This window comes from Oryctolagus cuniculus, chromosome 1 (assembly GCF_051225735.1).
Source record: "Oryctolagus cuniculus isolate XC-2025 breed Fujian yellow rabbit chromosome 1, ASM5122573v1, whole genome shotgun sequence".
Lineage (NCBI taxonomy): Eukaryota > Metazoa > Chordata > Mammalia > Lagomorpha > Leporidae > Oryctolagus > Oryctolagus cuniculus.
The window spans coordinates 56,473,451-56,492,970 of record NC_142867.1 but is presented as its reverse complement, the minus strand read 5'-3'; the positions used below and the strand labels follow the sequence as shown (position 1 = coordinate 56,492,970).

The 19,520-nt window shown below is 42.6% G+C and overlaps 1 protein-coding gene across 3 annotated transcripts in view; it reads left to right on the top strand.

Annotated features, from left to right (window-relative positions):
• Window positions 1–19,520, top strand: part of SWAP70 (switching B cell complex subunit SWAP70) — a 130,518-nt gene that overhangs the window by 71,932 nt on the left and 39,066 nt on the right. For all 3 annotated transcript variants that reach the window (XM_089328958.1, XM_089328955.1, XM_002708808.6), the window contains exon 3: window positions 9,577–9,750. In XM_089328958.1, the coding sequence (XP_089185084.1) occupies window positions 9,577–9,750 (174 nt within the window). The remainder of the gene's footprint in view (window positions 1–9,576; window positions 9,751–19,520) is intronic.

Here is a 19,520-nt window from a genome sequence, read left to right as displayed (position 1 = left end):
CAGCCATTATAGTGGATGTGAAAAGTTCTTATTTTTGGGCCGATGTTGTAGTACAGCAGGTTAAGTTGCTGCCTGCAAAGCCAGATCCCATATCAGAGTGCCAGTTTGAGTCTCAGCTACTCTGCTAATGTGCCTGGGAAAGTACCTTACAGTATTTTTAATTACATGCATATTTTATACTACAGATTTCTAGAATTTTTCTGTATTGCTTACACTGAAACTGGCTATTGAATGATGCTCTCTTCCTCCTTTGACCAGCCCCTGGCAACCACCACTGTGCCGTCTGTTTTAATGAGTTTCATTACTTTATAGATTCCTTGTAAGTAGAATCATGCTTGTCTTTTGTGATTAGTTTATTTCACTTAACATAATGTCTTCAAGATGCATTCATGCATATGACAGGATTTCCCTCTTTCTTAAGTCCATACTCTTTGTTCCCCTCCTCTCCTCTCCTCCCCCTTCTTTTCCTTTCTTCTCTCTCTCTCTGTCTCTCAAACACACACACACAAACTTTCTCTCACACATTTTCTTTATCCATTGCTCCTTTGATGGACATTTAGGTTGCTTACACATTATGTCTATTAATAACAGAATACTTCTGCAGTGAACATGGGTATGTTAAATCTTCTCCAGGTCCTGTTTTCAGTTCTTTTGGATGTATACCAAGAAGTAGAATTTCTGGGTCATGTAGTAGTTCCATTTAAAAATTTTTAAGGAATCTACATACTGTTTTCCATAGCAGCTATACCATTTTATAATCCCACCAGCAGTATATAAGTGTTCCAGTTTCTCCACATCCAACACTTGTTTATTTTCTGTGTGTTTTTTTTTTTGTTTGTTTGTAATGGCCATCTTCACACATATGAGAGTGCAACTCATTGTGCTGTGATTTCCATTTCTCTGATGATTAGTGATGGAAGAGTTTTTTTCATATGCTGTTATTTGTGTATCTTATTTGAAGACAAGTCTATGTTAATCCTTTGCTCATCTTTTTTATTTTATGTTACTCATTTTCCATGAGCCTTTTTTTTTAATTTGACAGATAGACAGTGAGAGAGACAGAGAGAAAGGTCTTCCTTCCGTTGGTTCATCCCCCAAATGGCCACTATGGCCAGAACTACACCAATCTGAAGCTAGGAGCCAGGTGCTTCCTCCTGGTCTTTCATGTGGGTGCAGGGGCCCAAGCACCTGAGCCATCCTCCATTGCCTTCCCAGGCCACAGCAGAGAGCTGGACTGGAAGAGGAGCAACCGGGACTGGAACCCAGCACCCATATGGGATGCCAGTGCAGCAGGCGGAGGATTAACCAAGTGAGCCATGGCGCCGGCCCCCGTGCTCATCTAAAAATTTTTTTTTTAATTGAGTTTTAGGAGTTCTTTTATGTATTAATCATTTATCTTTTATATAGCTTACAAATATTTTCTTCTATTCTGTATGTTTCCTTTTCTACTTTGTTATTTCCTGTGCTGTAAAGAATTTTGAAATTTGATGTAGTTCCATTTGTATGTTTTTGCTTTTCTTACCTATGGTTTTTAATGTTATATCCAGGAAATCATTGCCAGTCCAATGTCATAAAGCTCTCCTTCTATATTTTCTTCTAGGTGTTTTATAGTTTAGGTTCTACATTTAGGTGTGTGATCCATTTTGAGTTAAATTTTATATATGGTATTAGGTAAGGGTATATTTTCATTCTATTCCATGTGATGTCAAGTTTTCCTAATATCATTGTTGAAGAGACAATCCTTTTCCTATTGTGTATTCTTGGCACCTTTGTTGAAGGTCCTTTAACCATTTACATGAAGGTTTATTTCTGGGTTCTCTATTATGGTATATTGGTTTATAGGTATGACATTGTACAAAACAGTACCATACTGTTTTGATTACCTTAGTTTTGAAGTCAGGAAAAGCTTTATTTTTCTTTCTGAATATTGTTAAGGCTATTCAGGGTCCTTTGAGATTCCATATGAATCTTAAGATATTTTTTGTTAGGCCGGTGCCATGGCTCACTAGGCTAATCCTCCGCCTTGCGGCACTGGCACACTGGGTTCTAGTCCCAGTTGGGGTGCCGGATTCTGTCCTGGTTGCCCCTCTTCCAGTCTAGCTCTCTGCTGTGGCCCTGCACCCCATGGGAGACCAGGATAAGTACCTGGCTCCTGCCATCGGATCAGTGTGGTGCGCTGGCCGCAGCACGCCGGCTGCGGCGGCCATTGGAGGGTGAACCAACAGCAAAAGGAAGACCTTTCTCTCTGTCTCACTCTCTCACTCTCTCACTGTCCACTCTGCCTGTCCAAAAAAAAAAAAAAAGAAAAGAATTTTTTTTTTTTCTGCAAAAAATGTCATTGGAATTTTGCCAGTGATTGCATAGAATCTGTGGATTGCTTTGGATAGTTTTTACTTTTTTTATTTGGAAGACAGATGCTTGTGTGTACGCGTGCACACACACACACAGGATGAGAAAGAGATCGAGAGAGAGAGCGAGCGAGCGCACAGAATATTATTTGGTTCACTCTCCAAATTCCTTCAGCACCCCGGGCTGGGCCAGACAGAAGCCAGGAACTTGGAATTCAGTCTGGGTCTCCCACATGGGTAGCAAGCACCCAAGTACTTGAGTCATTATCGATACTTCCCAGGGTGTACATTAGCAGGAAGCTGCAATTGGGTCTACAGCTGAGAGCTAAACCCAGATAATCCAAAAGGATGAGGGCACCCCAAGCAGTGTCTTAACTGCTGTGCCAAATTCCTACTCCTTAACAATATTAAATTTTCTAATCCATGAACATGGGGTGACTTTTCGTTTATTTGTATCTTCTATAATTTTTTTCAGCAGTGTTTTGTAGTTTACATTGTACGAGTCTTTGACCTTTTTGGTTAAGTTAATTCCTAAGTATTGTATTTTTTTAAAGGTTTTGAAATGGGATTGTATTTTTAATCTCCTTTTTAGATTGCTCATTGGGGTGTGTTGGAATGTAGCTGATGTTTGTGTATTGACTTTGCTGAATTCTTTAAGAGTTCTAACAGTGTTTTGGGTGTAATCTTTAGGACTTTGTACATACAATATTGTATCATCTCAAACGGAGATAATTGAACTTCTTCCTTTCCAATTTGGATACTTTTTCTATTTCTTGCCTGATTGCTCTGGCTAGGACTGCAGTGCTATATACTACATTGAGTAGAAGTGGCAAGAGGGACATTCTTGTTTTGTTCCACTGTGGCCTTTTTAAATGTAACCTGGGGCCGGCGCCGTGGCTCACTTGGTTAATCCTCCACCTGCAGCGCCGGCTTCCCATATGGGCGCTGGGTTCTTATCCCCGGTTGCTCCTCTTCCAGTCCAGCTCTCTGCTGTGGCCTGGGAAAGCAGTGGAGGATGGCCCAAGTGCTTGGGCCCTGCACCTGCATGGGAGACCAGGAAGAAGCACCTGGCTCCTGGCTTTGGATCTGCACAGCGTGGGCTGTAATGGCCATTTGGGGGGTGAATCAATGGAAGGAAGACTTTTCTCTCTGTCTCTCCCTCTCACTGTCTATAACTCTACCTGTCTAAAAAAATTATTAAAAAATGTAACCTATTATTGAACTTTTAAAAAGTTTTAATATACTGGTGCCTTTGATCATGATTAAACCAAAGAAACAAAAGTAGATTAGAATTCAGAGAAGAAAGAAGCTAAATAGATAATTTATTAAAATTAGGTAGGATACATGGATCAAAGAACTGCTACTTGTTTCCTGTTCACACAGGAAACATTATGAAGAATTTGCTTTGTTTCTGATCCATTCCAATCTTTTATCAAGATTTCTTGTCTGTCTTACAGGTAAACAGTGACCACTGCATTGCAGTCAGTGGTCTTTTTAAAAAAATCCTTTTCCTTGATCTCTCTGTAGCGTTTGTCACTGTTGACCAAACCTTAATCTTAACTCACTCAAATTTTCATTTGTTTGAGATTCTTCTATACTTTTACTGCTCTTTCATCGTGATTTCTCTTCCTCTTCTGGCTTTGTAAATGTGACTATCCATTGAAGTTCTGTTTGTTTCTTTTGCTTGCCTTTTTTGTTTTTGTCTCTTGTTTTATGTTCATTCTCAGTGATCTCATTGATCATCATGGCTGCAGTAATCTTTGGTATGCAGTTGATCTACACATCTGCCCCTTTTAGGTTACACTTTCCTTGTTTGATTGTCTTAGACATCTCCATCAAAATGTCTTACCAGAACTTCAGGTTGAAGATACATATAACTGAACACTTTGTCTCTCTTCCTTGTTTTGTGAGTACCACGATGTAGGTACCTAGTCACCAAAATCCCCTTTGTTATATACCCATCCCTTCTGTCCATTCTTTTTCATACCCTAGTTGAGACTCTTAATACCTTTACCTGGTAGTATCGTAGTAGTAATCTTCTGATATCCTTTATTTTTCTTTCTGCACCTTTTTATCTACTGAAATCTACCTTGCATAATTATTATTCTGTCTAATGAAATCTATGGTGTATACTTTTTCTGAAACATAGGGCTAATTGTAACTCTTTACTCAAAGAACTTTGTTGGTTTCCTCTTATATTAAATAAAATCAATTCTGAAGTATAGTGTAAATCCGACTTCAACTTGCCTCCTGTGTTTGGTCGACCATCTTTGTTGTACCCCTGTCAGCCCACCTCGGCTATCTCCATTCTCCAGACACGGTTGATACACTACTGCTGCTGTGCCCGTGCTCATGCAGATTCTTTTCCTGTGCTTTGGAATACCTTTTCTTGTAGTCTTTCATATACTTTAAGGTTCACCTCAAATACTATTTTTCCTGCAAAGTACACATCTGGGCCACACTGACCTGCTTGTTTTTTATCCTAAACCCCTCTAATGGTGATTTCCTATAGATTTTTTCTTAAAATTATAAAAAGCCTTTTGTGATTTGGTCTTTTGTTGGCTTTTCTAACCATATATCTAGCCACTCCCCCTTAGGTGTCCTATGATTCACCACATAATCCACAAAGAATCACTTCTTGTTCCTCAGAGCAAGGCTGTATGCTTTCATGTGTATTTCGTTTCCCCTGTGGGACTTAGTATTTGGGGTGTGGGCAGACAGAGTTGTTGGTGGTGGCCTTTGAAACTAGTTCTGCATAGATGTCCTCCAACACAAGGAATACCTTGTGTTTATTGACTGAGCTCTACAGGCAGTTTGGCATAGTGTAACTGGCATCGGAGCTTTAGTTTATTCATTTCTTTTAAAGATTATTTATTTATTTGAAAATCAGCGTTAGAGAGAGAGAAAGAAGAGAGAGAGGTTTTCCATATGCTGTTTCACAATGGCCAAGGCTGTTCCAGGGTGAAGCCAGTTGCCTCATCCTCCCTTGTGGGTGGCAGGATACCCAAGTACTTGGGCCATCTTTTGCTGCTTTTCCCAGGCCCCCCCCCCCTTTTTTTTGTAAGATTTTTATGTATTTATTTGAGAAGTAGAGTTATAGAGAGAGAGAGAGAGAGAAAGATCTTCCTTCCATTGGTTCACTCCCCAATTAGCCGCAATGACCAGAGCTATGCCGATCCGAAGCCAGGAGCCAGGTGCTTCTTCCTGGTTTCCCATGCGGGTGCAGGGGCCCAAGCACTTGAGCCATCCTGCACTGCTTTTCCAGGCCACAGCAGAGAGCTGGATTGGAAGAGGAGCAGCCGGGACTAGAACCGGCACCTATATGTGATGCCGGCGCCGCAGGTGGGGGATTAACCTACTGCGCCATGGAGCTGGCCCCTCCCAGGCCTTGAGCAGGGAACTGGAATAGCTGGAACTCAAACTGGTGCCCATATGGGATGCCAGCATTGCAGGCAGTGGCTTTACCCGCTATACCACAATGTGAACCCCTGGAACTTTAGTTTAAACTCTGTTCTTGATATTATCAGTAATGTTAACTTGGCAAAAATACTAAATTTTTCTGAACCTCTGTTTTCTAGTGTGTAAAGGAAGTGTGATAATTAACCTTATAGCGCAAATATAACATTTCAGTGAGAAACTGCATATATAATGCCTCGTGTATAGTAAGTCTTCAGTAAATGGCGTTAACTTCTCCCCACACCAACCTCCTCAACCCCTGCCAAGAAAAATTAAAAAATAGGAAGAAAGGAAGGAAGGAAGAAAGGCAACAGCAATTGCTGCTTCAGCTGGCCCTCCATGGAATCCATCGTATGTGATGGGGGTGGGAAATGGTGCCAGACTGAGAAGATACGGAAGGCAGAGCACAAAGGGCATCTTCCTACTTTGGGGAGACTTGTTTGCCAACCATAATTTCTAGTTAGAAATCAGGAGAAACTTCTTCCTGCAGTGTACGTAATTCCTCTATCTCCCAAACTAAATACTTTGCTCATATTGTCCTGCTTCCTACTGTCCACTCTGGCACATTTTCTATACTGTCTCAGAATATGGCTTTGGAAATGAAGATTATGTCTTTCAGTACAGATAAAGTCCTAACTCCTTATTATGAATGATAAGGCCCTTCATGATCTGGTCTCCACTTACTTGTCTAGCCTCATCTTTCATTGTGTTCCATGAAGTGGACATTTGCCTTTTTTTTTTTTTTTTAATCAATCTGGTATCTGAACTCTTCGAATGTTTCAGAAATTCCACAAGGTATTGGTGGGGAACAGGATCTATCTCATACTGAGAAAGGAAAAGTTCAGATACATATTTTCATTGCTCCTTGACAACTAGAGCACAGAAATGTGACCCAGGCCCAGCCAATAGGATTCTGAATCTGCAGTAAGTGACAGACTATCAAGGACAGTGGTAACGGTGGTGTCTTCCTGTTTACATTGGAAGTGGTATCTCTCACCAGACTGTTCCTGAGGGATCTCAGCTGCAGTTCTGGCTGTATACCTTACCTTGGTGCCAGCCTACTCTCAGGGGCTCAATTTTCCAGCCCTTGTGTTGGATCTGTTTTGTTACCCATTGTTTTCTCAATAAATTCCTTTTCTGATTAAAGGGATCCAAGGTGTTTTCTGTTAATGTACACTGATGAAGACCCTTGACTTGTTCTACCCTCTAGCACCCAGTGCCTATTCACATCAAAGTTTCATACCTTGGTTGTCTCCACTCTGGGCTTTCTTACATTGTGTTCTACATAGAACATCCTTTATCCTATTCTTGATCAATTTGATCCTTTAAAAAAAATGTTGTGTTTATTTATATTTATTTGAAATGCAGAGAGACAGAAAGAGACCACAACAGAGACAGAGGGGTGGATGCTGTGTCATAGCAGGTAAAGCTGCCGCCTGCAGTGCCAACATCCCATGTGGGCACTGTTTCAAGTCCCGGGTGCTCCACTTGCCATGCAGCTCCCTATTGATGCGCCTGGGAAACCAGTGAAAGATAGTCCAAGGCCTAGAGTCCCTGAACCCATGTGGGAGACCTGGAAGAAGCTCCTGGTTCCTGGTTTTGGATTGGCTGGGCTCCAGCCGTTTTGGCCATTTGGGGAGTAAAACAACAGATGGAAGACCTCTCTTTCTGCTTCTGCCTCTCTGTAATTCTGCCTTTCAAACAAACAAATAAATAAATATTGGGGAGTGAACCAGCTGATAGAAGATCCCTTTGCATTCCCTCTCTCTGTAACTCTGACTTTCAAAAAAATAAATACATCGTTTAAAAAAAAATTCTCCTTTATTTCAAGATTGTGTTAGCTCCTCAGTGTTCCCAGAGAATCCTAATTTCTTTTTTTTTTTAAAGATTTATTTTATTTATTTGAAAGTCAGAGTTACACAGAGAGAGGAGAGGCAGAGAGAGGGGGAGAGGGAGGTCTTCCATCCGCTGGTTCACTCCCCACATGGCCACAACGGCCAGAGCTGTGCCGATCCGAAGCCAGGAGCCAGGAGCTTCTTCCGGGTCTCCCACGTAGGTTCAGGGGCCCAAGGACTTGGGCCATCTTTTACTGCTTTCCCAGGCCATAGCAGAGAGCTGGATCTGAAGAGGAGCAGCCGGGACTAGAACTAGCGCCCATATAGGATGCTGGCGCCTCAGGCCAGGGCATTAACCCACTGTGCCACAGCGCCGGCCCCATCTCTAATTTCTTTTCTTTCTTTTTTTTTTCTCCCTCCCTCCCTCCCTCTCTCTCTCTCTCTCTCTCTTTCTCTCTCTTTCTTTCTTTCTTTCTTTCGACAGGCAGAGTGGACAGTGAGAGAGAGAGACAGAGAGAAAGGTCTTCCTTTGCTGTTGGTTCACCTTCCAGTGGCCGGCGCGCTGCGGCTGGCTCACCATGCTGATCCGATAGCAGGAGCCAGGTACTTATCCTGGTCTCCCATGGGGTGCAGGGCCCAAGCACTTGGGCCATCCTCCACTGCACTCCCGGGCCACAGCAGAGAGCTGGCCTGGAAGAGGGGCAACCGGGACAGAATCCGGTGCCCCGACCGGGACTAGAACCCGGTGTGCCGGCGCCGCTAGGCGGAGGATTAGCCTAGTGAGCCGCGGCGCCGGCCTCTAATTTCTGTTATAGTATTTTTCACGTGATACACATACATACATATTTAAAAAATTGTAAATTAACAATAATTGGACATAGTTATGGGCTACAGTACATTATATAAAGTGTACTGATTGAGTCAGAGCAATCAACATTACTTTATGATTGGAGCCTTAGAGCTTCTTTCTTATTTGCTCATAAAATATGTAATAGGTTATTGTGAACTACAGTCACCCTATGCTGTGTAACACTGGGAATGTTCCTTGGAGATATGAGGTAGTATTATGTTGTGTTTCTTCATGCTGTTTCTGGCAAATGATAATTACTGTCTAAATTTCTTAATTTGTTGAGTGAATAAAAAGCTCTATTGAATGAAACACTGTAATATCAAGATTATCTATTTCTGTGTCTGTTTTCTGTAATGAACTCAGAACATTGTAAGAGCATAGACCGGGCTAGCACCGTGGCTCACTTGGTTAATCCTCCGCCTGTGGCGCCGATATCCAATATGGGCGCCGGTCTGCTGTGGCCTGGGAAAGCAGTGGAGGATAGCCCAAGTGCTTGGGCCCCTGCACCCGTGTGGGGGACCCGGAAGAAGCTCCTGGCTCCTGGCTTTGGATCAGCCCAGCTCTGGCCATTTAGCCATTTGGGGAGTGAACCAGCAGACGGGAGACTCTCTCTGCTTCTGCTTCTCTGTAATTTTACCTTTCAAATAAATAAATATTTTTTTTAAAAAGTTTTAGTTAAATGCTTTTTCTCAAAAGAAGGTATCTGACCATATAGGGAATGATGAAGGTATCTGCATGTGACCTATGCTGACGAATTGACCTCAGTTCCTTGTATGTACTAGGATTGGTAATCTATATTTAGGAACATAATGTGTGCACATGAAACAATAACCATTTGACAGATTAGTATTTTATGTGCCAAATAGGTGGTATGGACAGATAGAAGCTTCAGTGTCGGGCTAAATACAGCATTCTTACTTGAGCTGTGGAAGTGTTGTATCTAGAGTACATATGTAAGATATGGCTGCTGGCTAATGGAGTTAATTAAAATGTAACCCTTAATGAGGCCTTGTCTTTCTATTTTACTTGACTTATATGCTGCTTATTTTGGACTGGTTCACTGAACTTGTTTCTCATTCCTTTTTAGGTCCAAGATAACTTTGACAAGATTGAATTCAATCGGATGTGTTGGACTCTCTGTGTCAAAAAAAACCTCACAAAGAGTCCCCTGCTCATTACAGAAGAAGATGCATTTAAAGTATGGGTTATTTTTAACTTTTTATCTGAAGACAAGTATCCATTAATTATTGTTCCAGAAGAGGTAAGGTATGACTTTGGGGAGTTTTTTTTTATTGCCATCTTAGTATTTAACACATTGGCTTAGAAGTATTTGTGTTAATTTGGTGTAGATATGAAAGAAGATACTTGACTTGTGTTTTAGGATCAGAGGCAAAACAGCTTGTATCAAAAAGAACCCTAAATTTATAGTCATCTGGGGGCATAGAGTACCCTTAGAGGTTGGCAGAGGAGGACTCTTCCTCTTTAAATTGCTGTGATTACAGAGGATTCCATCCTCATATATAAAGGCTTTTTGTCTGATACCAGTCAACATAATTTTCTGTCTGCTGTGGATTGGTAAACCATGAGAACTGGCAGAGTGGTGCTGTATGGGAAACACATGTGTTCAGAGTGTTATTCTTAAGGCTGTTTAGTGTGGCTAAATAACTTTTTGTTTCAAAATCCAGGATCACCACTTTCTGTACTTTTCAAAGTAACTTTCTGTACTTTTCAAAGTAAAAGAAAAAGGACATCTGCTTGTTTTGTTCTAGATTACTTTCCCTGAACTTTCAAGGGGAAGAAAAATTGGAGGAGGATTTATGTTATCTTACTGCCCTAAAAAGTCATACATGTAATACATGCTTCTTGCAGTAGGGAATTTATAAAAGACTAATAATGTACAAAGTTAAAATCAACTGTAATCCTCTCATTTACAAAATAAGTCTTTTAGGAGCTTAGCAGTTTAAGATATCTATGTCCCTGGGGCCGGCACCATGGCTCACTTGGTTAATCCTCCACCTGCAGCACTGGCATCCCATATGGGCACCCGTTCTAGTACCGGTTGCTCCTCTTCCAGTCCAGCTCACTGCTGTGGCCTGGGAAGGCAGTGGAGGATGGCTCGGGTGCTTGGGCCTCTGCACCCACATGGGAGACCCGGTGGAGGCTCCTGGCTGTTGGCTTCAGATCAGTGTAGCTCCAGCCGTGGCGGCCATTTTGGGGGTGAACCAACAGAAGGAAGACCTTTCTCTCTGTCTCTCTCTCACTGTCTAACTCTATCTGTCAAAAAAGAAAAAAAAAAAGAGATATCTTTATCCCACATCAGAATATGTGGGTTTGAGTCCCAGTTCTGGCTCCTGAAAGCAGCTTCCTACTAATGCAGACCCTGGGAGGCTGTGGGGATGGCCCAAATAATTGGGTCTCTGCCACCTATTTGGGAGACTTGGATTGTGTTCCTGGCTGCAGGCTTTATTTAGCCCAGGCTGTTTGGGGCATTTGGGGAGTGAACCAGCAGTAGAACTCTCTTTCTGTCCATCTGTTTCTCTTTCTCTTTCAAATTAAAAAAAAAAAAAAAAAGAAAAGGAAGACTTAGTTCAGTGCAGGGCAGATAATATGTACTCGGTAAGTGTGTTAACTCCTATGACTACTATTTTTTTTAAGAATAATACCCTTTAGGGGCCAGCATCATGATGTAGCATGTTAAGCTACCACCTGCAATGCTGGTATCCCCGTTTGGTGCCAGTTTGAGTCCTGATGCTACACTTCCAATCCAGCTCCCTGCTAATATGCCTAGGAAAGTAGTGGAAAATGGCTCAAGTGCTTTGGCTCCTGCACCCACGTGGGAGACCTGGAAGAAGCTCTTGGCTCCTTAATTCAGCCTGGCCCAGCCCTGGCTGTTGGGGCCATTTGGGGAGTGAACCAGCAGATGGAAAATCTTTGTCCCTGTAACTTTACCTTTCAAATAAATAAATAAATCTTTTTTTTGAAAAATAATATCTTAAAATTTTTATCTATTACTTATTTTACTTACTTGATAGGTAGAGATAGAGAGAGAGAGACAGATATACAGAGAGAGCTTCCATCCACGAGTTCACTCCCTAAATGCCTGGGAGGTAGAAACTCAGTACAGGTCTCCCTTGTGTATGGCAAGGATCCAACTAATTAAGTTACCACTTGCTGCCTCCCATGGTGCACATCAGCAGAAGCTGGAACTGGGAGTGGAGTTGGGATTAGAATATATGCACTCTGATTTGGGATGTTGGCATTTCAAGTGGCATCCTAGCCTTAGCTGTGCCAAATGCCTATCCCATGTGAGTATCATCACTGTATACATTTTTATATACTAGTCTGCTTATTACCATAGGAATTTCCAGCAATGGGATTTTGAGTCCTAAGAAATGCATGCTTTCAAGACATTAGATGAACAAGACAAAATCACTTTTCAGAAAGCCTGTACCAATTTGTACTTCTAATATTAATGGTTCAGTGTGCCTATTTTTACCCATCCTGCCAATATTGAGTCTAGTCTGTGGTTTCTGTGATTCATGTTCATGTTAGAGAAGTAATTGAAGTCAGTTTAAATGTTCTCATTGCAATATTTTATTGAAAATTAGCAAATATTTATTGACTGCCAACAATAAATAAGGTGTCAAAGAGAATGCAAAGTGATAAAGCTTACTTCCTGCCTTCAAGGAATCTAGTCTGCTGAGGAGAAAAGAAAATGTGATACAAAACAAAGTAGACTGCCTGTTGTAGGAGAGATGCAAATGCCATGAGACCGCAGATAAAGGAAGAAATGATTCCAGCTGTGGGGAGGTCAGGAATCAGGGAAGTATTTTAAAGAGAGTCAGTTTAATATATGGTTAAAAGCAGTCTTCAACTTTTCCATTTGATGGCCAGCCAGTAAGTATTGGAAGCTTCGTGGGTTTCTAGGGCCAACTTGCCTGTCAGAGCTGCTCAGCTCTGCTGTTGTAGCCTGAGAACAGCCACGGAGTGTATGTGTGTTTCAACAGAACTTTTACTTAGGAATGTCACATTTGATTTTTGTGGGTCAAAATATTATTTTAGTGCCCTCCCCCCATTTTCCAACCATTTAATGTAAAAGTTGTTTTTAGTTGATGGCTGTATAAAAACAGATGGTGAGGGGCTAGCATTCTGGCACAGAAGGTTTAAATCACCCTCTGTAGTACCAGCATCCCATGTGGGTGCTGGTTCAAGTCCTGGCTGTTCCACTTCCAATCCAGCTCGCTGCTAATGTGCCTGGGAACACAGTGGAAGAAGGACCAAGTTACTGGGCCCCTGCCATTCACATGGGGGACCCAGAGAGAATTGCAGAATCCTGGCTTTGGCCTGGCCCAGCCCTGGCCGTTAGGGCCATTTGGAGAGTGAACCAAATTTCTCTCTGTCTCTCTTTCTCTTTCTGTAACTCTGCCTTTCAAATAAATAAATAAATCTTAAACCCTAAAACCAAAAGATGATGAGCCAGATTTGAATAATGGGCTAGATTTGGCCTGTGGATTGTAATTTATTGATCCCTGGTTAAGAAAAGGGCTCTGAGGCCGGCGCCGCGGCTCACTAGGCTAATCCTCCGCCTTGCGGCGCCGGCACGCTGGGTTCTAGTCCCGGTCGGGGCACCGGATTCTGTCCCGGTTGCCCCTCTTCCAGGCCAGCTCTCTGCTGTGGCCAGGGAGTGCAGAGGAGAATGGCCCAAGTGCTTGGGCCCTGCACCCCATGGGAGACCAGGATAAGTACCTGGCTCCTGCCTTCGGATCAGTGGGGTGCGCGGGCTGCAGTGCACCGGCCGCAGCGGCCATTGGTGGGTGAACCAACGGCAAAAGGAAGACCTTTCTCTCTGTCTCTCTCTCTCACTGTCCACTCTGCCTGTCAAAAATAAATAAATAAATAAAAATTAAAATTAAAAAAAAAGAAAAGGGCTCTGGAGTCAGATTTCTTAGATTTGGAATCTGAACTCCTCACTGTTCACTGGCTGTGTGACCTTGGGCAGTTTACATACATTTCTTTTTGCTGTGGTTTCTCCAACTATAAATTAGAAGTAATGCTACTAATTATCTCCTCGGGTTCTTCTGACAGTTAAATGAGATGTGTACCTAGCCCTTTGAAATTGCTAATTCATGGGGTTGACGCTACTGGCATCCCTTATGGGTGCTGGTTTGAGTCTTGGCTATTCCGCTTCTGATCTAGCTCTCTACTATGGCCTGGGAAAGCAGTAGAAGACGGCCCAAGTGCTTGGGCCCCTGCACCCGCATGGGAGACCCAGAAGAAGTTCCTGGCTCCTGGCTTTGAATCGGCCCAGTTCTAGCCATTGCAACCATTTGGAGAGTGAACCAGCAGATAGAAGACCTCTGTCTCTCTCTAACTCTGTTTATCTGTAACTCTGACTGTCAAACAAATAAATAAATCTTAAAAAAAAAAAAGAAAGTGTTCATTCAGTGTTAGCTATTATATTTATGTGAAAAATAGAACTTGAACTGGGCATTGAATGATCAGATTTTATTTACTAGAGTAGGCAGAGAATAGTTATGATGGAAGAAATAGTGGATAAGCCTGTGTGAGGCAGAAAAGGAAAGGGCATGCTTTAAAATGAGTGAAGTGTCAGCTTGATTGAATTGCCAGTCAGGATGCTTGGTTGGAGGTGGACAAACTGAGTGATTTAAGACAAAAAGGGAACTTTTTAGGAAAGGGATGCTGAGTAGTTCACAGAATCATCATGATGGCTGACAAGCTGGGTGTGGAGTTTATGGAGCTTGAAGTATAATGGTCACTGCAGCAGGGAGCCATAAGAAAAATGCTGTTGCCACTAGGAGGTAGGTGTTGCACTTGCACCATGAATACCTCTGGCCCTGGATACTGGGTGCTGCTCAGGAACTTAAATCTCCCTGCAATTGTTCCTGTTACTGAGGAGAGTTTTCCATGGTGCCCACTTCACCAATTCAGTCAGGGCATGATGCATTAGCATGGCTTATGTCAGGTACCATGTGTTAGATGGGAGATGAGAAGTTAGGGTAAGTGGTACTCCAGATTAAGTATGGTCCTATCAGTGAGAATAGAAGACAAAGCCAACTGGAAGGAACCTGGAGCTTATAGGACCAATTATGGGGAAGTATAGACAAGTTTCAGTCCTGAGCAGTTAAGAGGTAATATATTATATTTGTTTAAAACATGATCTTTGAAATCACACCTAGCTGTACCATTTATTAGCTATGTGAAAAATTTCTAATCTATTTGAGTCTTCTTATCTATAAAATGGAGATAATACCTTTTTCATTGCACTCTTGTGCAGATTGAAAAAGTCGATGTTTATGAGGCATTTAACATAGCGCCTGGACCCATGGTAAGTGCTCAGAGCAGGGAGGGATGTGATGAATGCATGAGTGACAGGATGATGGACACGTTGGGGCCATGTTGCATGATGATGGGTTTGGTACATTTGGCATTTTAGGTGAAAGATTCTTTTGGACCTGTCCTGTATTCAATTGGAAGTGCTTATCTAGAGTTTGTAAGAGGCCAGGACTGGAGACAGATGGGAAAGTCACAGCAGCATGTTAGGTCAGGTGATGGCTGCTTTACCCACTATGCTACAGTGCCAGCCCCAAGAAGTAGATTTTGTGAAGGTAGTTGAACTGAACAGTTGTGAGGTAGAAGGAGACCTGGGGGAGTGTTGAGTCATGAGCACCAAAGAAACAAGTTCTCAGAAGCTGCAAAGTAGTTACGAGGATTAGATGCTGTAAAAGAGTTAGACAGTGGTAAGAAGTTGCCCTTGGATTTAACAGTTTGGTAGTGGTTATTGACAATCAAGGCCTGGGAAGTAATTTCACTGTAGTTATAGGAAGTTTCTTTCTTCTTCTCCTTTTTTTTTTTAAGATTTATTTATTTATTTATTTATTTATTGACAGGCAGAGTTAGACAGTGAGAGAGACAGAGAGACAGAGAGAAAGGTCTTCCTTCCAATGGTTCACCCCCGAAATGGCCCCTGTGGCCGGTGCACTGCGCTGATCCAAAGCCAGGAGCCAGGTGCTTCCTCCTGGTCTCCCATGCAGGTGCAGGGCCCAAGCACTTGGGCCATCCTCCACTGCCTTCCCGGGCCACAGCAGAGAGCTGGACTGGAAGAGGAGCAACCGGGATAGAATCCGGCTCCCCAAGTGGGACTAGAACCCTGTGTGCCAGTGCCGCAGGCGGAGGATTAGCCATGTAAGCTGCAGCGCCGGCCTTAAAGATTTCTTTTTAAAGGTAGAGTTACAGAGAGGCAGAGGCAGAGAGAGAGAGAGAAGTTTTCATCCACTGGGTCACTCCCCAGTTGGCTGCAACAGCTGGAGCTGGCTGATCTGAAGCCAGGAACCAGGATCTTCTTTCAGGATTCCCACGCGAGTATAGGGGCCCAAGGACTTGGTTGGGCCATCTTCTACTGCCTTCCCAGGCCATAGCAGAGAGCTGGATTGAAAGAGGAGCAGCTGGGACTCGAACTGGCGCTCATACAGGATGCTGGCACTACAGTGGCTTTACCAGCTATGCCACAGCACTGACCCCAAGAACGGTTTCTTAGTTTAATAACAACAATGGGTATAATTATAATGTATTTTAAAGGAGAAAGTAAAACAGGCTATGGAATTTTTGCACAAAGACATCCTATAACTTAATATAGAGACATATAGAAGGGGATAAAATATTGATAGATGTTGAAAAAGTTAACAATGGCACTTTTAAAACCTAGCTGCTGAGTTAGACAATTGTTATGATGTCTCACCCCATACTGGAGTGCTTGGATTCCATACCTGCCTCCAGTTCTTGATTCTAGCTTCCTGCTAATGCAGACCCTGGGAAGCATTGGTGATTGTTCAAGTAATTGGGTTCCTGCCACCCCTGGAGACTTGGATTGAATTCTGGCTCTCAGATTTGTCCGGCCTAGTTCAGCTCTGCCCAGGCCATTGTGGTCATTTCGGGAATGAACCAGTAGATGGAAGTCTATCACTATTTGTCAACCAACCAAATAAATAAAACACCTATCTGTTGCTTTGAAGAATTATGCAAATAAAATTCCCGGTATAATTTTTATAGATTTTTATTGTTAAACCCCCTGTTCCAAATTTATTTGTATTTTCTTTGAAACTGGAGGTGGAGTGCATCTTTAACCCTTAATGGTTTGATTTTTTTCTATCATTGAAATATTCTCAGTGAACTTGAAATGGACCTTGTCCTATTTCAGGATTATAAGTTAGTGAGTAAGGAGACTCTTTTTATTTCCTGAAATAGCATTTGTTTAATGTGGAGACTCATCATTGGTTTTAAATCATCACTGAGCCACAGGCTGTGAAGGGAACCTACCAGCTTCAGCTTCCTGACTACTTTGCCTAAGAAACTCAAAAGATTCCTTAATATGGGTGGGCCTTCTGGTACAGTGAGCTAAACTACTTTCATACTGGAGTGTTGGTTTGAATATTAGCAGCTCTAATTCCAATCCAGCTTCCTGCTGGTGTGACAGAGAAGGACCCAAGTACTTGGGTCCCTGCAACCCATGTGGAAGTTCCTGGCTCCTGGCTTTGGCTTGGCCCACACCTGGCTGTTGCTGGCATTGGAAAGTAACCTAGTGAATGGAAGATCTCTCAATCTCCGTCTCCCTCCCCCCATTCTGTTACTTTCAAATAAATAAGTCAGTAAGTAAGTCTTTATTTAAAAAAAAATATTTCTTAATGTCATTAAAATGGCAATCCCTATCAAAATGTTTCAAAAATTTTTACAGAATTTGAAAAAACAATCCTAAAATTCATATGAAACTACAAAAGACCCAGATAGCCAAAATGATCCTGAGGGAGTTGGGGTGCGGGGGCTGGAGGACGATACCTGATTTCAAAGCATACTACAAAGCTGTGTAATTAAAACAGTATGATTGGGGTCAGCAGTGTGGTGCAGTGGGTTAACACCCTGGCCTGAAGTGCCAGCATCCCATATGGGCACCGGTTCTGGTCCTGGCTGCTCCTCTTCAGATCCAGCTCTCTGCTATGGCCTGGGAAAGCAGTAGAAGATGGCCCAAGCCCTTGGGCCCCTGCACCCGCGTGGGAGACCTGGAAGAAGCTCCTGGCTCCTGGCTTCAGATCGGTGCAGCTCCGGCTGTTGCAGCCGTCTGGGGAGTGAACTAACAGATGGAAGACCTCTCTGTCTCTCCCTCTCTCTGTAGCTCTTTCAAATAAATAAAATAATTAAAAAAATTTATTTCATTTGTGAAGAATTACAGAGAGAGGGAGAGATAGAGATCTTCAATCTACTGGTTCACTCCCCAAATGGCTACAATGTCTGGGGCTGAGCCAGGTTGAAGCCAGGAGCCAAGAGCTTCACCTGGGTCTCCCATGTGGGTGTAGGGTCCCAAGGACTTTGGCCCATCTTCCACCGCTTTCACAGGCACTTAGCAGGGAGCTGGATCATAAATGGAGCAAATGGGACATGCACTGATGCCCATATGAGATGTCGGCATCGCTGGGTGGGGCTTAACCTGTTAAGCGCTGGCCCCAGGATAGTCTTTTCTTTTTCTTTCTTTCTTTCTTTCTTTCTTTCTTTCTTTCTTTCTTTCTTTCTTTCTTTCTTTCTTTCTTTCTTTCTTTCTTTCTTTCTTTCTTTCTTTCTTCCTTCCTTCCTTCCTTCCTTCCTTCCTTCCTTCCTTCCTTCCTTCCTTCCTTCCTTCCTTCCTTCCTGTCTGTCTTTCTGTCTTTCTTTCTGTCTTTCTTTCTGTCTTTCTTTCTGTCTTTCTTTCTTTCCAGGCAGAGTGCACAGTGAGAGAGAGAGACAGGTGCTTCTGCTGGTCTCCCATGCGGGTGCAGGGCCCAGGCATTTGGCCCATCCTCCACTGCCTTCCCGGGCCACAGCAGAGAGCTAGACTGGAAGAGGGGCAACTGGGACAGAATCTGGTGCCCCGACTGGGACTAGAACCCGGTGTGCCAGCACCACAGGTGGAGGATTAGCCTAGTGAGCCGCGGCGCCGGCCCCCAGGATAGTCTTTTCAATAAATGGTCCTGGCAAAGCTGGACATATAAATGTAGAAGAATGAAATTAGGTTCCTACTTCTCACCATATACAAAAATTAAGTCAAGATGGGTCAAAGATCTAAATTGTAAGACCTGAAATGATGAAATTGCGCGAAGAAAAAATAGAGAAAGCACTTCAAGACATTGATGTAGATGATTTCTTGGCTAAGACTCCAAAGCATCATCAATAAAAGCAAAACCAAAGGAGCATTATATCAAAAGCAGAAGCTTCTGCAGCAACATAAACAATCAGTGGAGTGAGGAGACAGATGGGAGAAGATAGTTGGAAGCTACTTATCCAACAAAGGGCTGATATCCAGAATATATCAGCTGCTCAAAATACTCAGCAACAACAAAACAACCAGCCCTGTTACGAAATGGGCTAAAGAGCTGAATGTACAGTTTTCAAAAAAAGTACAAATGGCCAACAAATATAAGAAAAATGCTCTGTATTGCTAGCCATCAGAGAAATGTAAATCAAAACCACAATGAGTTAACACTTCAGCCCTGTCAGAGTGGCTATTATCCAAAAAACAGAGAGCAACAAATGCTGGTGAGGATGAGAAGGAAGGGGAACTCTTAAAAACTGCTGGTGGGAATATAAATTAGTGCAGCCCCTGTGGGAAATAGTATGCAGATTTTTTAAAAAACTAGAAATAGAACTGCTGTATGTTTCAATCCCACTACTGGGTATATATCCAAAAGACATCAATTCATTGTTTCAAAGAGCTACCTACTTCACCACATTTATAGCAACACTGTTCACAATAGCCAAAATGTGGAATCAACTAAGGTGTTCATCATCAGATTAATGGGTAAAGAAAATGTGGTATATATGCACAATGGGATTTTATTGAATCATAGAAAATAATAAAATCCTGCCATTTGTTGCCAAATGGATGGAACTGTATGTAGGATAGCATGTTGAGTGAAATAAGCCAGACACTGAAAGACTAATACCACATGTTCTCCATTGTATGTGGGAGCTAAAATTAAAAACAAACAA